This window comes from Rhincodon typus, chromosome 1 (genome assembly GCF_021869965.1).
Source record: "Rhincodon typus isolate 14 chromosome 1, sRhiTyp1.1, whole genome shotgun sequence".
NCBI lineage: Eukaryota > Metazoa > Chordata > Chondrichthyes > Orectolobiformes > Rhincodontidae > Rhincodon > Rhincodon typus.
Window position 1 is genome coordinate 151514110 of NC_063332.1, and position 18652 is coordinate 151532761.

Consider the following 18652-nt stretch of genomic DNA (forward strand, 5'->3'; position numbering starts at 1 on the left):
ACAGGTCAAGGGGGCGGGATGAGGTTAGTCGGTAGGAGATGGGGGTGTGGCTTGAGGTGGGAGGAGGGGATGGGTGTAGGTGGGAGGAAGAACAGGTTAGGGAGGCAGGGACGAGCTGGACTGGTTTTGGGATGCGGTAGGGGGAGGGGAGATTTTGAAGCTTGTAAAATCCACATTGATACCATTGGGCTGCAGGGTTCCCAAGCGGAACATGAGTTGCTGTTCCTGCAACCTTCGGGTGGCATCGTTGTGGCACTGCAGGAGGCCCAGGATGGACATGTCGTCTGAGGAATGGGAGGGGGAGTTGAAATGGTTCGCGACTGGGAGGTGCAGTTGTTTGTTGCGAACCGAGCGTAGGTGTTCTGCAAAGCGGTCCCCGAGTCTCCGCTTGGTTTCCCCGATGTAGAGGAAGCCACACCGGGTACAGCGGATGCAGTATACCACATTGGCAGATGTGCAGGTGAACATCTGCTTGATGTGGAAAGTCTTCTTGGGGCCTGGGATGGGGGTGAGGGAGGAGGTATGGGGGCAGGTGTAGAACTTCCTGCGGTTGCAGGGAAAAGTGCCGGGTGTGGTGGAGCTGGAGGGGAGTGTGGAGCGGACAAGGGAGTCACGGAGAGAGTTGTCCCTCCGGAAAGCAGATAAAGGTGGGGAGGGAAAGATGTCTTTGGTGGTGGGGTCGGATTGCAGATTACAGCCTTGTACTGGGCTGCAAATGTTTGGTTTTTAAACTTGCTCCATTTACACACTGTGGTGCTGAAATAACCATTAATATATAGTTTTTAAGCTACAGAGATACAAAGGATAACTTCATTATTGTAGTATTACTATTAGTAGCATTATTGCTACCAAAATAAATCCCAGTTTTAAATGAAATTAAAATGTTTAATAATTTTTCTGACTGGTGTAGTTCTAGTGAAACCACAATGTATTTGAACTAAATCCTTCAGTCCTTTAATATGTTTAAAATGTACATGCTCGCTCCTTATTCAGCAAAGCACTCAAAATGATTTGGTTGGAAAATTTACCCTGTAAGCAAATTAATTTTGTCTGTTCAGTCTTCCCTTTGTCTCACTTTGCCATTCATTCCCTTTGCCAGCTTTATTTAGCTCTAATTGCCAAATCTTTCCTAACAAATTTTTCTTTTTAAATGCTGACTTTTATATACTTGTGTTATTTCCTTATACTGCCAATTTCAGAGTAAAAATAATTTAACTGAATTGTGACTATTCGGCTGAAAACTAACTATAAAAGCCAATGCAATCAAAATCCCATGGTCAATTTCTCTTAGTTGACCATAAATCCTAATCACACTTAATTGCACAATCTAGTTCACAGAAGGCCAGGGATGAAATTCATGTTATTTTTAAAGGTCTTTTGAATTTCACCCTATTGAGAGAATTTAATAATTTAATTTCAATAAGTAAATTAAAAAGGATATATTATTTAATAAGTTCATCAGATGTGCAAACATGCAAAAGCCAAACCTTTTGGAAGGATAATGGTAAAACTTGCAAATTCAGTTTCTTGGTGTGAGCTTTGAAAACTGGGAGTGTATTTACTCAAGTCAGTGAACTCAAAATCCAATGGACCGTGACGAAGCACTTAAGTTCCTGTCCCGTGCTTCTAGAATGAGAAGCTCATAAGAAATTTAAGAAAGCCAGTCTACCTTTTTTCTAAAATGGTTTTATGCAATAATCTAGTTATGTCACTAGAGGCATAAATTAGTAGACTGAGCTTTATTCATAACAGTAGGTTAAAAGAAGAGAATTTCAGTTTATGTATGGTTATCTGGGCTTACTGGGGCTTAAATTGGTCTTCACTAGTTGCTGAAAATAGAAGAAAGTCAACAGAAAAGAAAAACCGCCTGTTAGATTTGCTGTGATCCAACCCAAACTACCAGTGAAGGCTACATTTGGCCCCATTCAGCTGAATATTCAGCAATATGCAAATTAAAAGGAAAAGCAATGGCAGAAATTCAAGATGTTTCTTGTGCTTACTCCTGATTAGATGGCATCTATGATGTTGTTACCATTGGAGCTCCAGCAGCCCATATTCGGGGGTTTCGAAATGGAGGCCTTCGTAGGCAACTGTACAGATTTGAGGGAGAAAAAAGGAAGTAAGTTAAAAGATTAACTACTTAATATATAAGCATGACTATTTGGTTGTACTTTGCATTAAACAAATTTGCAGTATTTATTATTAGCTTCTGATTGGTCTACATCTTGAGGTGTTAATACCAGAGGAATTTTCTGTCCTTGGTCCAGTGAAACTGATTACAACATCAGGGGTTTGATTTTTCAATCCTGGGTCAGGAAACCAATGCCCTGATATTTTCTGGGTCTAGATCTTACATCACAGCTATATTACTTACAGAATGCAATCTTCAAATGTTGATTTTCTAAATAAGATGACCACAAGCTCAGTTATTGGTGTGGGAACCTTCTGCTGAGCATAAACATCAGACTGTGGACATGATGGGATTAATCACTGCCTTGCTGAAAGAGGAGGCAGCTCATTGAAAGGCCAGCAGCCTTACCATGCATGCAAGTGACACAACTGCCAACTAAAAGAGATTGTGCCCAATCCAGGACAAATCCTAGTGCCAAACATTTTTCATCACAAAAGAAAATTTGATCTTTCTCCACTTTGAACTGACAGCTGTGCTGTAATGTGTGGCAGACTGTTTGTTTAGATTTGACCCCTTCAAAGTTTCCTTCTAGCTCTCCCTCGTCTGTTAATGAGATCCTCAATGGGAAAGTAGTTGCAAGTCAGCAGGATTCTGACATTGGGTTCTGCCATTTCTTTGGAAATTCTGCAGTTGCACACCATCCATAAGCTCTATTTTCAAAACGCACCTGCTCCTATTCTTGGCCCTGGTGTCAGTCAATGTGCAGAATAACACTGACATCTAAGAGTTACTCTCAATAAATTTATATTTCTCTAGAACCCGCTCTCAGCCTGCAATCAAAAACTTGGGCTGCATTGCTGTTAGAACTGACATAAAAATCCTGGAAAACCGTGAAGAAAAAGGAGTAAACTTGGTTTTTAATCATGTAATATCTTCATATGAATGCATGTTATTGCCCCCTGGCACTTGTGGGGGAGGGCACGTCATGTATGTCCGGTACACAGTCCACCTCCTTTCTGCCTGCTCCTGACCTGGGGTGGGTTATGCCATCTGCCCTTATTCCTATTGAGACCTTAACTGCTCAAATAATTAGCAAGTAAATGCCTCAATTCACCTTTGCTGCCATAAAATGCTGGGCAGTAGCAGGCAGGCTAGAATGCAAATGTCGCTTTTTGAGAGAACTCCTTTGCAAAGCAGGAGGGAGGAGGTGCTCATCAATCCAGGGGTGCACTTTGCACAATAGGACAAACTCTGGGATTACACCTACCTCATCCCCCTACATCTTCCCTATAGAACCCATCTCCCCAACCCCTGTTCTATCTCCCTTGCTGTCCAATCCTCTCTATTTGAAATGCCAGGACTACTTAAGCATCACTATTCTTCCTACATTTTCTCCAGTCTGAGCAGCACCCACCACTGTTTGATGCTGATGGGACTGGTGGATGTGCTATCAGATTTAAACTGCAGTTGGGAAAAGGGGAAGCCATGCCACAGAAATCCATAGAATTATATGTTTAGCTTTCCCCCAGGCCAATGATGGGCCCTGTTGCTTCGCTGCTAATGGCAAAATGCAGGCCATTTTAGTTTTTAAACTTCCAAACAATGTATCTCGTCATGGTACTGTTTCTGAACAGTTCAAGCTGCTGAATGCAAGGCTTTAATTTAATCACCTGTGAATTGTGAAATAGAGCACAATGTAGAAATATTTGCAGAATTGTTGTGTTTGTAACATGCATAGCCCAGGCTGTCCTATCTTCTTTCCTGTAACGACTTGATGTCAGTTGACTTTGGAGGGGCAAGTGTTTATCTTTGAAATAATATTTCTGCCTCCTGTCCTGGCAACTTCGACATCAGGTGAGGTGAAAGCGAGGAACATATGCAACTCTTGAATTGTCGAGCCACCCTGCATGTTACACAAAATATTTGTAAGTCTCACTAAAAGACCAGATTGCTAACTCATTGTCTGTGCAATAAATACAGGATACGACAAAAATTGGGTCTGGTACACATATTATGACTGAGGTTGGAGGAGTGCATTGATTCCTTTGTAGGCCCATTCCTTCCCAGGTGATAACAACTCTTATTTTAACCAGAGTCAATTAGGGTAACAGGATAAACACAGGAAGGATGTTACTGCTGACCAGGAGAGTCCAGAACCAGGGTTCAAAGTCTAAAGATACAGTGTAGGCCATTTAGGATGCTGTTGACAAGAAATTTCTTCACCCAAAGAGTGTGAGCCCATGGAATTCTTTACCACAGTAAAAAAAAGTCCAAAATTTCGATGTTTTCAAGAAGGAGATAGATAGAGTTCATACGACAAAAATAGGCACAGGGTACTGAGTAGTATGATATGCCATGATCATATAAAAGAGTGGAGCAGGCTCAAAGGGCCAAATGGCCTGTTCCTATTTTCTATGTTTCTATGTAATTATGTACTTCTTAGATTCAGCCAGGTTTCTTCCATTAGCCAAGAATAACTAGTTTATTTCAAATGACACTTCAACAAGAATGCAAACATTATTGACAAATAAAGAGTTCAGACTGCAAAGACAGGTAAAACTCATTGTAACATCCCAAACTTAACATGATGCAAATATGGTTGACAGACAAATGATGGTTGAATATCCTACAGAACACAAAAATAGCAAATACAGTCAAAACAGATCCCATAGATTTCTTAGCAGTACCTCACAGACATTAGTGAGACTGGGTCATCAATATCTTGTTAAAAATTTCTTTTAGACGTAAGTTGTCAAGTTTATGGCGACTGATGACAATAGGAGATATGGAGATGGTGTGGGCAAGTGGCATTGACATAGAAGGTCATCCAGGTCTTACTGAGTGACAGGACAGAATCAATGGGTTAAATAGCTTACCCTTGTTCCTGTGTAACTGATTGTGATTCCTTGTAATTCAGCATCTTTAAAAATCCGAAAAAAAACACTTTGTCATGAATTGCCTTAGTGATTGCTCATGTTCTGGATGTCTATTTTTCCTTCCTGGGACCATGCTTCCCTGAATTCTTGGATACTGCAGCTGAATGCCCTACTGCTGCTGCTATGTTCTACTTAGTCACAGGTACAATACTAGCTCTTTCAAAACAGTGAGCCTCACCAAATGAGTACTACCTCTGGCACTGAGCTCTTTCCTGAGCTCTTATCTTGCTCAGTTACCTAACGCAAATACTGCTGTTGGCATTCAACTGATAGTTTAGTACAGCAACACTATCAATTATATGTCAAATTCTTTCAAGCTCCTATGAGTCCTCACTACTCTGGGACATCACCGAGTTCCAACTACACTGAATCCGTGTGGTTCAGTGCCTAATTATTAATTGCGTCCTGCCTTCTCTCAAGGCTTTCACAGTTATTTATGACCCTGAACCCTCACAATACAGAGTTATTTGACTGCTACAGGACTTTACTAAGCCATAACTGTGTGGCATCTCTGTAGTTCAATTTTAGCGGCATAGCTAACAGCAGTTCTACCTAACATGGAATCTGCTCTATCTCTCTCTCTCGCTTGTCTGTCTCTGTCTCTGTCTCCTTCCCCAACAAACTGTGACCCCTTAAGTGTCCTGAGTGACCTAATGAAACATTTGCAACAGTCTTGTGCTCCTGTTGCTGGGCAGAATTGAATTTAACTAATATTTTGGAATAGTCAAATGTAGTAAATCCTTAGAACTCATCATTTCTTAAAGATTACCATTCACACAGAATGCTGGTTTATAGCAAAATTTGCATATAATATACAAACACAGTAATATGTATATTACTTACATGAAACATGCATAATTTTGTTTTGTGTTTTGCAAGTCTACAGATGAAGGTTGTATAAGATCTTTCTTTCTGGTTTCAAAAACATTTTTGGCTGGCATATCATGGCACACAAGTATAGACAACAAGGCTCTACAATGAAATGTGTGATCTGTGGTTTCATGGTTATTAAGCTTTATCCATGTAATAAAGCATTAATGAGAAAAAGAAATGTAACTGAAGTAGGAGGGTTGTGCTGCTAAGGTCAGCTGAAAAGATTGGATAGAAACTGGTGTTGTTTATAAATACTGATATTGACCATAAGGGCTGACTTGCTTGTTTCTATACTGGCCCGCCTCTATATTTTATGATGTTTATTGATTAAATGTTATTATAATCTGGACAGTAGGGATCTGCATTTCATTTCTTCACTTGTAATGAAGAATAGCAAAGGCCTGAAACATTACTGGGCTGTGCCAGGTAAAAAGTGATGCCATGAAATAAAATACAGTAACAGTCATTATAAATACACAGGAACCAGAGCAGTAATCATTAATAAGGCCCCTTGAGCCTGCTATGCTCTTCAATGTGATCATGCTTAATTTTTCACTCAGCTTTTTGGCCAAATGCCCATAACTATTGACTACTTGGAGTCCAAATGTTTGTATATCTCATCCTTGAATGTGTTGAATGCTGAACATTCACTGGCCTCTTAGAGAAGAGAATTCTAAATATTCATACTCTTTTCAGTGAAAGCTTTTCTTGTCTACTCAGGCTTAAATAACTTGGCCTCTTATACTGAGACCATGCTCTCTAGTTCATGACTGTCCAGATACATACCTTGCAGTGAGGCCTCTTCTGGAATACTGTATCCATTTCTGGTCGATCAGCTTAGGCAGGATGTTATCAAGCTGGAAAGGGTTCAGATGAGATTTACCAGGATGTTTCCAGGTATGGAAGGTTTGAGTTATAAAGAAAGACTGGATAGGCTGGGACTTTTTACAGTGGAGCGTAGGAGATTGAGAGGCGACCTGAAAGAAGTTTATAAGATAATGAACTTCTTGAGGAAGTGATGGATGCAGGTACGATTACAACATTTAAAAGACATTTGGATAAGTACATGAATAGGAAAGGTTTGGAGGGATTTGGGCCAGGAGCAGGCAGGTTAGACTAGTTTAATTTGGAATTATGTTCGGCATAGACTGGTTGGACGGAAAGGTCTGTTTCCATGTTGTATGACTACAACTAAGTGACTCTAAATTTCCTCAGAATCTTGTGGGCTGGACTTTGCACTCCCTCACTGGTGCATTTGAAGGTAGATGGGTATATAAAATCTAATGATTGTTCTTCTTGCCAAATACCCATCAGTCTCCTTTGTCTATCTGAAATGTTAAACTTTTAAACTCATCTTATTCAGTAATGTCCTTTAGGGAAGGAATCCTGCCTTCCTTACCTGGTCTGGTCTTCATGTGACTCCAGACCTATAGTGACAAGGTGGTTAGCTTTGAACTGTCCACTGGGCAATTAGAGATTGGTAATAAGTGCAGACCTAGATAGTGCTATTCACATCCCATGAACAAATAAAAACAGTTACACTGGGCAAGGGAGATATCAGTCTGCCTGCTGATATTTGAGCCTATCGAAGCCTCAAGTGGCCTAATAACAGGAATTGAAAAGCTTAATCCCACCCCTTCTGATATTTTAGTTGTAGTAGGAGTACTATAATATGCTTTGGGCTGATGGTGCTGGACAAGGAAGGGTATAACCTATTTTCTAGACCCCCTTGGCCCATTAGAGCCATACCCTTCCAACCCTAAATGCCATTGTCCCGTGTAACCCTCCCCAGCCTCCTTTACCTGGCTCCTCACTTCCTTTACTGAGATCCCCTAATCCAAACTTACCTGGTCTCCACAGTGTGGTGGAATTGCCTATAGTCCCAATGATTGCCAGTACTCCCACTGATGCTGGCGGACTACAGAGCTGTTGGCTGTTAGAGCTCTCTGACAGGATTTCCTCCTGAGATAGGGAAAGAAATCTTACCTTAAAGTGATTAGCGCTGTCCAAACATTTAATTTTCTGTCTGTTTATGTAATCGACCGACCCACACACCCATTGAATTCTTCATTGTCACGTTACTTATTAAGCCTATCTCAATACAAGATCTAAAATAACCTGCCCGTAGCTGATTCCACACTATTGTACTCACAACCTATTTTGAATGAATTGCATTAGTTTGTCTTCCAGTCCAATTCTACAATTTAATATACCCATATTTTATTAGAATTAAAGGTCTACATCATTTTTACATGACTTTTTCATATCAGTTCCTATTATTTTTTGAATTTGTTTTATTCATTCATGGGATGGGCTAATGCTGACTAAGCAGCATTTATGGTTTGTATCTAATTGTCCTTGAAATGATGGTGGTGAGCTGCCTTAATGAAATGCAGCAGTCCTTTCTATGCATGTACCCTTGCACTGCTGTGAGGGAGGGAGTTCCAGGATTTTAACCCAATGACAGTGAAGGACCGGCGATATTGTTCAAAGTCAGGATGGTGTCTTGCTTGGAGGACAATATGCAGGTGATGGCATTCCCATGCATCCACTGTCCTTGTCCTTCTGGGTGTTAGAGTTTGCAGGTTTGAAAGGTATTGCTGTAAGAAATATGGTGATTGCAGCAGTACATATTGCCATAGTATACACTGTTGCCATTGTGTTTTGATGGTGAAGGAAATGAATGTTGAAGGTGATGGATAGGGTGCCACTGAAGTTGCCTGCTTCATCCTGGATGATATTGAGCTACCTAAGTGTTGTTGAAGCAACATCCACCTAGGTGTGTGGAGTACTCAGTCATGCTCCTGATTTATGCATTCTAGGTGGTGGACAGGTATGGTGAAAAGGGAGGTGAGTAATTAGCTGTAGAATTTCTCACATTTGACCTGCTCTTGTAGCCACAGTTTTTAATTTGCTAGCTCAGTTCAGTTTGTGGTCAATGGTATGCCTCCAGGATACAGATAATAGTAAATGCAGCATTGTCAATCTCATTGAATGGCAGGGGGAACGGTTAGATTTCGTTTAGTTTGAGATAGTCATTGTCTGCCACTTACGTAGCATGGATATTGCTTGTCACGTATTAGCCAATCCTGAATATTGTCCAACTCTTGATACATTTGCCATCAGGAGTGGTCAGCCACTGACAAAATTTCTCCTAGTGTGTCATATCTGGACAGAGATTTTGCACTCCAACTCGACTTGAACTGCGTATTGATTCAGTCATTCAGAACATGATTCTGATCGTGTAGAAAGATGTACAGAGATCTGTGTGGAAATTTCAAAAACTTACTCTTAGTTTTGAAATTTAATGGTTCTTCAAAAACCTGTTTCTGATTTATCTTTGACAGTTGTTTGAAAAATGATGGGGAATATTGTTTTGTGTGATAATCTTAAAATATTTTGTCAAACGTCATCCCTCTAGGCAAATCACTGATGCCTTTACTGGATTAGTTATCAGTTATGGTTCAGACAGACATGCATACTCTTAGATTTGTAAAGCATTTACAGACCTTGCTGGTATGTATTCATTTGGTTTTGCATGACAAATTGAAGTATGAAATTTGAGCAAAGAATAAGTATCAGGAGGTACTTCCTATTCAATACAGGATGTGCCTGATTAAGGAGAGCTGAAAAATATAGAAATAGCTTCATGAATAGTTCATACTGTACTTCAAAGCTGCAGCACCCTGACAAATCTTTCAGCAGAAATAAACTTGCAAAAATTAATTTATCATGTATTTAAATAATATTGCTAGCTGTTTTAAAGAAAGGATAAGAATAGTACAAAACAGCTCCACACTGCAGGTGTTTGTTTAAAATAACCTGCTTCTAGTGCCAAAATTGAGTTGAAATAAAGTTTGATTCACCTCTACAAATAATTCACACAATTAGAATTGCATGAAATGAAGGATATTTCTTCAGGGGACAGTTTGAAATTGGAGCAGTTGTGCTTCTGTCCCATTATTTTAATAGTTCAGCTCCAAAACAAATTGTGGGAGGAAAATTGCTTGCATATTCTTTAATCCTACACCTGATCCAGATGAAGTAATTACCCTGGAACGTAACAAAGATTGTGTTCCTTATGAGTAATACTGAAAAGCTGATAAAAATGCAAAAAGAAACATAATCACTCTTCCATTCAACTGTTCTTTCTTTTCCATTTAATCTCATTAAATGAAATAAAATTCATCTGATTCATTTTTAAGAATATCCCTAATTTGAATTAGAATGACAGCATTTGATAAATTAAACTTTCTATCTTTGATCTATTTAGTACTGGGAGTTTTTACAAAAGGTGAGTTAATATTCAGGTAGTAAAGGAATAATGGACGGAGCCTTGTGGAAGCGATGGGCATGTTGGCCTCTGGTGAAAGTACTATTGAGATTCCCCACCAACTCTTTTCATAAAGGCCCGCTGCATCTTGTGCCATTCAGACCGTTACAGGCTAACAGTGGACCTTTCTCCTGGATTTCAGACCCAGGGGAGCAGAATATGTCCTGCACACCCATCATAGGCTGGCAGGCCTTCTGTATTCTGGGGTGGCCTTGGATCTAGGAGAGACCTGGCACAGGTACATGATAACGGGAAGGAGTGGGTGTTGCAGACTGGACACCGAAGGGGGAAGAAGGTTGGCACCCCAAGCCCAATGCTGAAGGAAAATGAGCAGCAGCAGAATAAGGCCTCTGAATGGACATTAATTGCCCACTTCAGGACTTTATTTGGCAGCAGAATGGAGAGGCCATCCAGAGAACTTCTCGCAAGGAACTTATTTAGAATTGAGGACGATAGGTGGTGGGTTTCCCACCTGCAATCCTCACTGGTTAGTTGTTGCCCACCATCAAAAGCAACACAGGTTGGGCAGAAGATTCTACCCAATTTTTTGCCTCCTAGTTGTACAGTGAGACAGAGAAGCTACTACTTGTTTGTTATTTACTTCAGTTTATTCGTTCATATTCATTCTTACTACTTTCTTTTCTGTGGTATTCTCAAGGCAGGCAGAAATTAATGGAGCCTTCACGTGGGAGGTGGAAGAGTTATAGAATTTTGAGTGAAGGTGGGGTTTAGGTAGAAAAGCCCGTTATTTTTCCAACATTGTAAAAGTTTCTCAGGAGCTGAAAAAGTGAAGGACAGCCATTCTGCCAAGAGACCAATTGAGGCCCCAAATGGTACAATTAAGGGCCATTTAAGGACTTCTTCCCACCTCTGTGGACATTCTACCGGAAGACAACAAAGTAATTTCCTGTGAGCTCTCTGGGGTTGGGAGTGGGTGCATGTGCTATGATCACCATTTCCTCTCTTCCCCAGGGCCTGCCTGACTGGCTCTGACAACTCTAACCCCACATTGTAGTCTCAAACTGACATCCATGATGTTGCTCTGGGTTCAGTGCAGTTCCAGCAGTGATCTCCACTTGCAGTGGTCTGTAAGGTCTTAAGAGCTGCCAGTTATCTGATGGGCCAGCAGATCCTGAAGGTGGGACCTTTTCTCTTAAAGGGACTGGAGCCCTGACACCAAGCAATCAATTGTCCTACCCCGTAATTAAGTGTTGATTGGCTGAGGCAGGATTGAGCCTAATCGGTGTATATGACAAGAAAGCAACCTCAATGCTGACAAGGGAGTAGGAAGTTTGGAGGTGGATCAGAGATGGGAACTAAGGAATTCAGCAAGAGGAGAACGGTCAGAACCTTAAGAGCAGATGATGGTAGGTGATGGAAGTGGGAGAGTTGTTGGAAGGGTATTTTCAGAGCAGGAGCATGTTGATTTATGCTGGGAAGTAATGTCAGTGGGAGGGGAATTGAAATATAATGGTCCAATGCCTATTTATTTTATCAAGTTGGGAAATACTTGCAGCAGCTAATGATGGGAGAGCTGCAGTTCCCTCTGCTTCGTATGTTTCTTTCTGTTCCTGATGGTCTGCAATCCAAATATCCTTTGGTAGAGATAGTAGGAACTGCAGATGCTGGAGAATCCGAGACAACAAGATGCAGGGCTGGATGAACACAGCAGGCCAAGCAGCATCATAGGAGCAGAAAGGCTGACGTTTCGGGCCTAGACCCTTCATCAGAAAAGGGGGAGGGGAAGGGGGTTCTGAAATAAATAGGGAGAGAGTGGGAGGCGGATAGAAGATGGATAGGTGGAGAGGAAACAGACAGGTCGAAGAGGCGGGGATGGAGCCAGTAATAATGAGTGTAGGTGGGGAGTTAGGGAGGGGATAGGTCAGTCCAGGGAGGATGAAAAGGTCAAGGGGGCGGGATGAGGTTAGTCGGTAGGAGATGGAGGTGCGGCTTGAGGTGGGAGGAGGGGATAGGTGGGAGGAAGAACAGGTTAGGGAGGCAGGGACGAGTTGGACTGGTTTTGGGAGGGGAGATTTTGAAACTTGTGAAATCCACATTGATACCATTGGGCTGCAGGGTTCCCAAGCGGAATATGAGTTGCTGTTCCTGCAACCTTCGGGTGGCATCGTTGTGGCACTGCAGGAGGCCCAGGATGGACATGTCGTCTGAGGAATGGGAAGGGGAGTTGAAATGGTTTGCGACTGGGAGGTGCAGTTGTTTATTGCAAACCGAGCGTAGGTGTTCTGCAAAGCGGTCCCCGAGCCTCCGCTTGGTTTCCCCGATGTAGAGGAAGCCACACCGGGTACAGCGGATGCAGTACACCACATTGGCAGATGTGCAGGTGAACATCTGCTTGATGTGGAAAGTCTTCTTGGGGCCTGGGATGGGAGTGAGGGAGGAGGTATGGGGGCAGGTGTAGCACTTCCTGCGGTTGCAGGGAAAAGTGCCGGGTGTGGTGGGGCTGGAGGGGAGTGTGGAGCGGACAAGGGAGTCACGGAGAGAGTTGTCCCTCCGGAAAGCAGATAAGGGTGGGGAGGGAAAGATGTCTTTGGTGGTGGGGTCAGATTGCAGATGGCGGAAGTGTCGGAGGATGATGCGTTGGATCCGGAGGTTGGTGGGGTGGTACGTGAGGACGAGGGGGATTCATTTTTGGTTCTTATTGCGTGGACGGGGTGTGAGGGATGAGTTGCGGGAGATATGGGAATCTCCCCTCCCCCTACCGCATCCCAAAACCAGTCCAGCTCATCCCCGCCTCCCTATCTGTTCTTCCTCCCACCTATCCCCTCCTCCCACCTCAAGCCGCACCCCCATCTCCTACTGACTAACCTCATCCCGCCCCCTTGACCTTTCCCCTCCCTAACTCCCCACCTACACTCACCTTTACTGGCTCCATCCCCGCCTCTTCGACCTGTCTGTTTCCTCTCCTACTATCCTCTCCTCTATCCATCTTCTATCCGCCTCCCACTCTCTCCCTATTTATTTCAGAACCCCCTTCCCCTCCCCCTTTTCTGATGAAGGGTCTAGGCCCAAAACATCAGCCTTTCTGCTCCTATGATGCTGCTTGGCCTGCTGTGTTCATCCCGCCCTGCACCTTGTTATCCTTTGGTAGATGCAGGTGGGACATGGGGTTTTGGAAAAAAAATAGCTGCTGAGCCATCTAGTGGCCAATGAGTAGAATTGGTATTTGTAACAACTTTTATATCTGCTTAGATTATACATTTATTACGGGAAAAAAGTCAACTCCGCTTCACTGGCAAAGCTCTCCATGTTAAATTGGAGTTGCCATAGAAATGATGAAGACTGGAGTTTTGCTACCTTTAAATCCAGCGATTTTAAAATATAACATTTCAAATTACATGTTTAATGGCTAATACTTCCAATGTAGCTATAGAGTAGCTATAGAGACAGAAGTCACATGATTATAACAAACCAGCCAGTGCACTATGTACACATGCATTCCTCCAAGCATTCCCCGTTTCATAAAAAGCGTTCTGTCATTTACTGTCACGAGTTACCTAAGTTACAGAGTCCATAGTCAACAAAGAAATGATCGTTTACAAACTGTATTAAGTTTAGTCAGTCTGACTTTCATCCTTCTCTGTATATGCAAACATATGAAAGTGGAGCATAAGTAGATTATTTGGCCTCTTGAACCAGTTCCACCATTCAAAAGATCATGGCTGATTTGGTTCTGTTTCAAATTACACATTCCTATCTTTCCTCAATATGCCTTGATTCCTCTGCCTAACAAGAATCTATCCATTTTTGACTTAAAAATATTAATTGGCCCCAGCTTCATTGCGTTCCAAGGCAGAGAGTTCCAGAGTCATCAAAGCCTTTGAGAGAAAAAAGAAATCTTCTCACATATGTTTGGAAAGCACATTCCGTCATCTTAAAACAGTGCCGCCTAGTTCTGGACTGACCCACAAGAAGAACTATTGTTTTCATGCCCATCTTTTCAAACCCATTCAGGATGTTATACATTTCAAATATTTCACCTATCGCTCTTCTAAAGTTCAGTGGAAATAAACACAACCTCTGCAAAATTTCGAAGCCCCAGCACAAACCCACTTGTCACGTTCTGCCAATCAAACAATTTATGCATGCTCTCTGTTTTCTGCCAATCTCCTATCCATGCTAATATATCACCTCTCACACCACTAGCTTTTATTTTCTTTGTTGTGGCACTTTATCAAATGTCTTCAACCTGATTATCTTGAGTTTTCTAAATATGCAGTTATAATCTCTTTAATGATCAAATATAATACCTTTCCCATGGCAGACATCAACATAACTGGCCTATAGTTTTTTATTTTCTGCCTTATTCCCTTTTTGAATAGAAAGGATGTATTTGCTACTTTCTAGTCTGATGGAACATTTCCTGTATCTATGGAAATTTGAAAAACTAGCACCAATATATCTAGTACTTCATTAGCAACCTTCTTCTAAGATCCAGAATGGAGTCTACCAGGCCCCAGAGAACTGTCAGCCCATGCATTTCATCCAAGGTTGCTAAAGCATTCAGATTTTTTAATAGCACTTGTGTCAATTGACATTAGCAGCTTGTCTGATTTTTGCTTGTTCATCAACGTTCCCTCTCTGGAGAGTGTCATTCATGTGCTAAATGCTTGATCAGAGCAAGAAGCTTATCTTTCAGATTCAGTATGTGTGCTGTGTTGATGTCTTCTAGAGCATGTCAAGTCATTTCTCACTTAATCTGGAAGAATTCACACTGTGTTTTAGCTTTGTCAAATTTCTTAAAAGGCAGTGCTGCTCTTGACAGCTTGTCAGCACTGTGCATCTGTTTCCCTTGTTTGTAAGTTATGTCCAAATAATATCTCTGCAACTGCAGCAACATTCTTTGCAAACATTTTGAAGCAGATAGAAGCAGTTTGAATTTGGCATTTTGAAGTGTCTTGAGACCAGTCTCAGCACTAGTATTGTCAGCAAGCTGATAATACTAATGTTATTGTTTTGCTGTTAGTTGTTGTTGATTGTAACAGAATCTCCTTCATGTTCGGAGCAGGAAGGCTAAGCACTATATACCCTTAGCAGTGAGTTTATGTAGTTATTCAAGCGCTTACCAAACAAATTGACAAGAACTTTGATAAACACACCACAAATTCAACAAATCGTTACAATGCTTTCAAACCTGTTGACTGTAGAATCTCTGCTGCAGTATCCACCTTGTCAGATTCCAGGCAAAGTTCTTTCACTGTCAGTACATTACTCATGTATTTGACTTCAGGCATCTTCACTTGCATATTTTTGTTGCACCATATCAGGTTAATCTGGTGATGTCTCTCGAGCAGTTGCTCTAGATTTTGATCCTGGTCTGGAACGGCTTCTTCCATTACATCTCCATATCCATTGCCTTACAGGACATTTACAAGAACTTCCATTTACAAGAACTTCCATTCTGGAAACTTTAACTGATCTTGTGTTTTCTGTGTGAATTCTGCCTTGGAACAGTGTAAATGGTAAATGCAATGCCCAACCATTGATATATCCTGAACCAGGATGTAGAAAATGGCTACTTTCATCCAACTTCACTTGCTAGTAACGATCCTTACTATTAAAGGTAGTAAAGACCTTTTGCCTTGGTAGGTTTTGGAAAAATTTCTTCAAAGGTCAGCGTGGGGTAGTGGGATCTATTCAAAGCTTTATTGAGATCCTTTGGATCTACGCATAATCACAGTTTTCCAGGTTTATTTATTGCTACCATTCTGTTGTCACATTTTGATTATTCCCTTTTTTCAGCTCTTCAATCTTGTCTTTCAGGCTGGATATGCAGGCAGCTGGAACTGTCCTTAGCAGATGCTGGGTTGGTGTCTTACTCTCATCTACTTTAGGATAATGTTGACCAAGAAAACAATCAATACCTGTAAAAATGTCTTTATAATCTTTTTAGTATTTGTTTATCCCTCAATGGCTTTGTAGACTGTGAAATGCTACAGTTCTCTTCTGGCCTGTGTAGAGTTACCAGACCAAACTTTAGACTTGCTTTAGTTGAGATAAGTAGGTTTTGCTTAACATCTGCTATCTGAAACTCCAGATCTTCCTATCACATTTGGGCTCTCAGATTGGTTTATCATCTTAGTATGAATATCTTTGCATCACGCAGCCCAACCTCACTTTTGATGGCTTTATTTTTGGGTTGCCATCTGGCATTTGGCTATATTTGTCAGTGCTATCATATACTTACCAATACATTCCCTTTCCACTTGACCCCTGATGTTCATAGGTAATGTAATGATTTTAACGAGGTCAGCCAGGTGGACCTCATAGAATGTGAATTCCCTGATTTGGACCAGATTAACAGCCCCAATCAGGGAGCCCTGGCTGACAGATGTAAACAGTAGAGTCAGAGGCTCCACTCGCTCTGAGACCCGGCTCTGAGGAAGCTGGATCAGTGACAAGGACTTGTCATATGTAAATAAAGGATGACTTGGTGTCAGGATACTGGTGTCTCTGGAGTTATTTCAGTGGTGATGAGAGAAAAGCTCACTCCTGAAGAAATTCACTCGCAACAGTTGTCTTGTGTTGGGGTAAGCATTCATGGCATCATACTGTTATTTGACAAGCTTGACTCATTCAATCCTTCCATCGATGACTGGGCCCTGTATGTGAAAAAAATATATTTTTGTTTCTGGGCAAATGACACTGGCGCAGATGAAAAGCAACGAGTAATTCTCCCGACAGCTTATGGACTTGTAGCTTTTTCGGTTATTAGGAGCCTAATGTTCCCTGAGGCTCCAGATACTGAAACCTTTCAAGACTTGATGAATTTAGATAAGGAATATTATGAATCCAAGCCTCCTCTGATTCTGAGAGGCTATTGGTTTTACTCAGCAATTCAAGAACCGGCGAATCCATGTCTGGGTTTTTGCCGAGGTTAAGATGACTGGCAGAGGCTTTGGTTTAACCCTTAATGTGATGGTGAGAGACTGTTTGGTATGTGGGATTAATGATGAAACCATGCAAAAGTGCCTACTAGCTGAAGCCCAACTGGACTTCAAACAGGCACTACAACTGGCTTTATCTTTGGAAAATGTGGCAGGTGGAGCATTTGAGTTGCAGGGTATTCCAGTAGAAATGGACACCCTCCCCAGGCCACTTGAGCTTGGGGAACACCACTTGAATGAAGGCAATTGCATTGGCTCATTCGGGACATTTCCTGAACAGAGATTCTAGGTCAGCACATAGCAAAACCTCAAAACAAAGCCAAGCCTCAGCCAAACAGTTAAAATTTTCTTCAGGATCCAGACCAGCAAGCCATTGTAGTTGTTGCCAGTATGCTGACTCGAGACAGCAAAAGAGTCCCACTAGAGCTAAATGGTGTAAGAGAACTCATAGGCTGGTATCCAGGAGAGTGCACGCACCCTGGAAAGTCTACCTACATCTGGTTTGGAACAGTTGAATTACGTAACAACATTCAAATCAGAACCAATCAAAATCTGGTTAAATGCTCACTTAGTTTTTAATGCAGATCGATACCAGTGCAGCTGTATCAGTGATTGCAGAACCAGTCTTCAACAAGATTTGCTCTGGACTCCAACCCTTAAGTTTGTGCAAGACCTCAGTAAGATTGTGAACTTATACCAGGGAGCTGTTAGAGATTAAGAGTACATCTTCGGTTCTGGTCTCTTATGAGAAGCAGCTGGTTCAGTTACCACTGATTATTGTAAAAGACTCGAGTCCAAGTTTGATGGAATAAAATTACTTGAAAAAGATTCACCTAGATTGGCTCAACATTTTTCGATTAGAAAGTAGCTGCTTGAGTGAAGTTCTAATTAAATACTGGAAGCTTTTCAGGAAGGTCTAGGGACTATCAAAGAAGCCAAGGCCATCTTAATGTTGACCAAGAAGCAATCCCACAATTCTGCAGGGTCCATCCAGTGCCATTTGCCTTGTGGGTAAAACTAGAGGCAGAAATCAAAAGTCTGATAAGTGAAAGAATCATCAAACTAGTCCAGTTTGCGGAACGGGCAGCACCTGTCATGGGCTTAATGTCCTGAGTCATTGTGGATGCCCACTCAAAGTGGCTGGACGTGCTCAGAGCCCATCTGTCAAACATGGGGACATGCGTATGTTTTGCAATACACAAATTCCTGGAAGTGTAGGTCATAGAAAATGGGCCCTTGTTTGCCAGCAAGGAATTAGGGTATTTCCTTAAGTGGAAATATAAGGACAGCTCCATATCATCTGTCATCCAATGGTCTGGCAGAAAGAGCAGTCCAAACTTTTATGGCAGGCTTAAAAAGAAACAGTCTGCAACTTCACTAGATACCAAACTGTCCCGGTTCCTATTTGATTATAGGACCACCTTTCATGCAACTACAGGGATACGTCCAGCAGAGTTGCTAATTCCAGATTAAA

The 18652-nt window shown here is 41.7% G+C and overlaps 1 protein-coding gene across 1 annotated transcript in view; it reads left to right on the forward strand.

The window, feature by feature from the left end:
* Positions 1–18652, forward strand: part of inpp4b (inositol polyphosphate-4-phosphatase type II B) — a 718933-nt gene that overhangs the window by 566820 nt on the left and 133461 nt on the right. Inside the window, exon 14 of the mRNA XM_048597564.1 lies at positions 2011–2119. Within this exon, the coding sequence (XP_048453521.1) occupies positions 2011–2119 (109 nt within the window). The remainder of the gene's footprint in view (positions 1–2010; positions 2120–18652) is intronic.